Raw genomic sequence first — 1,936 nt, forward strand, 5'->3', positions numbered from 1 at the left:
GGTGGATTTTGTTTGATGATTAGTGTAAAAAGATTTATTAATGATGATGGCATCATTGTTGGACTCGTACTGACAACATATGTATTGGAATTTGTTTACGTCCACACAGCAGCCAAATTATGTATCGATTCTTGACACCGCTTGCAGGACTTTGAGGTTGATGAATTCTCAAACGAATACCTGGCTTTGCACCCAATGCCATCAACAACAAAAAAAGGCATCTTTTATGGAGGAGTATTTTGAAACAATTGAAGAAGAGGATGAAAAGGCTATTGTTGGTTCTCATGCATCATCAGTGAGTGAATTGTAAGAAGATGAGCATGAAAACACAAAGGCCAAATCCAAGAAGAAAGTACAAGCTCCTAGGTGAAACACATGATTTCATTTGGACAGCAGGAACAAAATTTCGTTCTTCTAGTAAAAACCCTCAAAACTACTGTTCGCTTCCCACCATCAAACCCCATCCATACCCACATGTTTCCACTTCTCAATTTTTTTATTTCTTTTATTTAGGGTTTGAAAAGCCAGAGCACTAGAGACGAAAGGGAAAGAAAAATGGAAAAGAAATTGACTACTATAGGGAATTTGATGGGGGAATTGTTGGTTGCATGGTTTACTTTTACTGCTAATTTTTTTCTTATAATTACTTTGGTACGATTGATTACCTTGAGAAGAAGAAGATGGTAATGCTAGATGATTTAGTTATTGATCAAAATCGATAAACTTACTATAAGCACTCTCTGCATTGTACGCAGCACTTTAACTTACATAAAGTCTATGACGTAGTAAAGATTTTGTGTATATACATATATTTATATATTCATGTAATTTCAACTGCCTTATGACACATAGTAAAATATTTAAACTCATATCATTATTCCTATCAAGTGTTGAGAATTCAATTTCATTTATCTTTCATCTTACAGATTAAGAGGAAGCTGCCAAAAGGTAATCTGGCTTCGGCAGCCCGCCTTCTTAAGGAGGAGGAATAGCTGAATGAGATTTAGGGAGCTGATGATGCAGATGTTCAGAAAACATCAAAGAAAAAGGAAGGACTCACGAGTGAAGTTCTCAAAGATGAGAGGTTTATAGCTATATTTGAAAATAAGGTATTTCATAGAGGTTCTGTTTATACAAAAAACTTGCTTTTTTTTTTTATTGTTGTTCTTAGTTATGATCAACCATGTAGTACCTTGTTCCCAGGGATTTTTGAAATAGCTGGAACTTTAATAACCCCTGGACAGTAAGTAATATAGAGACATGTGAAAATGCACAAGAAATGATAATCATTATACATAAATTTAGCGCAAAGAATCAATTTTGAGAGCAATGAGATAGAGATATATCGGCTGGTCACGGGCTTGAGTATCAACCACCTTTATCCTCTGAAATTTAGGCTATATCATTGGGATTTCTCTGAAATTAGCGTAACAACCTTTTGAATAGGACACGAATGTAGTTGGTGGATCTTGTTCAATGATTAGTGTAGAAAGATTCATTAATGACGATGGCATCACTATTGGACTCATAGTGACAACATATGTATTGGAATTTGTTTACGTCCCAACAATAGCCAAATTACGTATTGTTTCTTGACACCGCTTGCAGGACTTTGAGGTTGATGAAATCTCAAACGAATACCTGGCTTTGCACCCAATGCATCAACAACAAAAACAGGCATCTTTTCTGGAGGAGTATTTTGAAACAATTGAAGAAGAGGATGAAAAGACTATTGTTGGTTCTCATGCATCATCAGTGAGTGAATTGTAAGAAGATGAGCATGAAAACACAAAGGCCAAATCCAAGAAGAAAGTACAAGCTCCTAGGTGAAACACATGATTTCATTTGGACAGCAGGAACAAAATTTCGTTCTTTGTTCATGCAGAAGTCGTCACATTAAAACAAGTTCAGAATGCACATTTACCTAATCAAGTCT

The 1,936-nt window shown here is 35.5% G+C and overlaps 1 protein-coding gene across 1 annotated transcript in view; it reads left to right on the forward strand.

The window, feature by feature from the left end:
• The first annotated feature begins 226 nt into the window (after nucleotides 1–226).
• LOC105180020 (nucleolar protein 10-like) overlaps nucleotides 227–1,936 on the forward strand; it is a 5,942-nt gene continuing 4,232 nt past the window's right edge. Inside the window, exons 1-4 of the mRNA XM_011103688.1 lie at nucleotides 227–295; nucleotides 927–948; nucleotides 1,024–1,109; nucleotides 1,609–1,755. Coding sequence (XP_011101990.1) covers nucleotides 227–295; nucleotides 927–948; nucleotides 1,024–1,109; nucleotides 1,609–1,755 — 324 coding nt within the window. The remainder of the gene's footprint in view (nucleotides 296–926; nucleotides 949–1,023; nucleotides 1,110–1,608; nucleotides 1,756–1,936) is intronic.

Source organism: Sesamum indicum, unplaced genomic scaffold (genome assembly GCF_000512975.1).
Source record: "Sesamum indicum cultivar Zhongzhi No. 13 unplaced genomic scaffold, S_indicum_v1.0 scaffold00276, whole genome shotgun sequence".
Classification (NCBI taxonomy): domain Eukaryota; kingdom Viridiplantae; phylum Streptophyta; class Magnoliopsida; order Lamiales; family Pedaliaceae; genus Sesamum; species Sesamum indicum.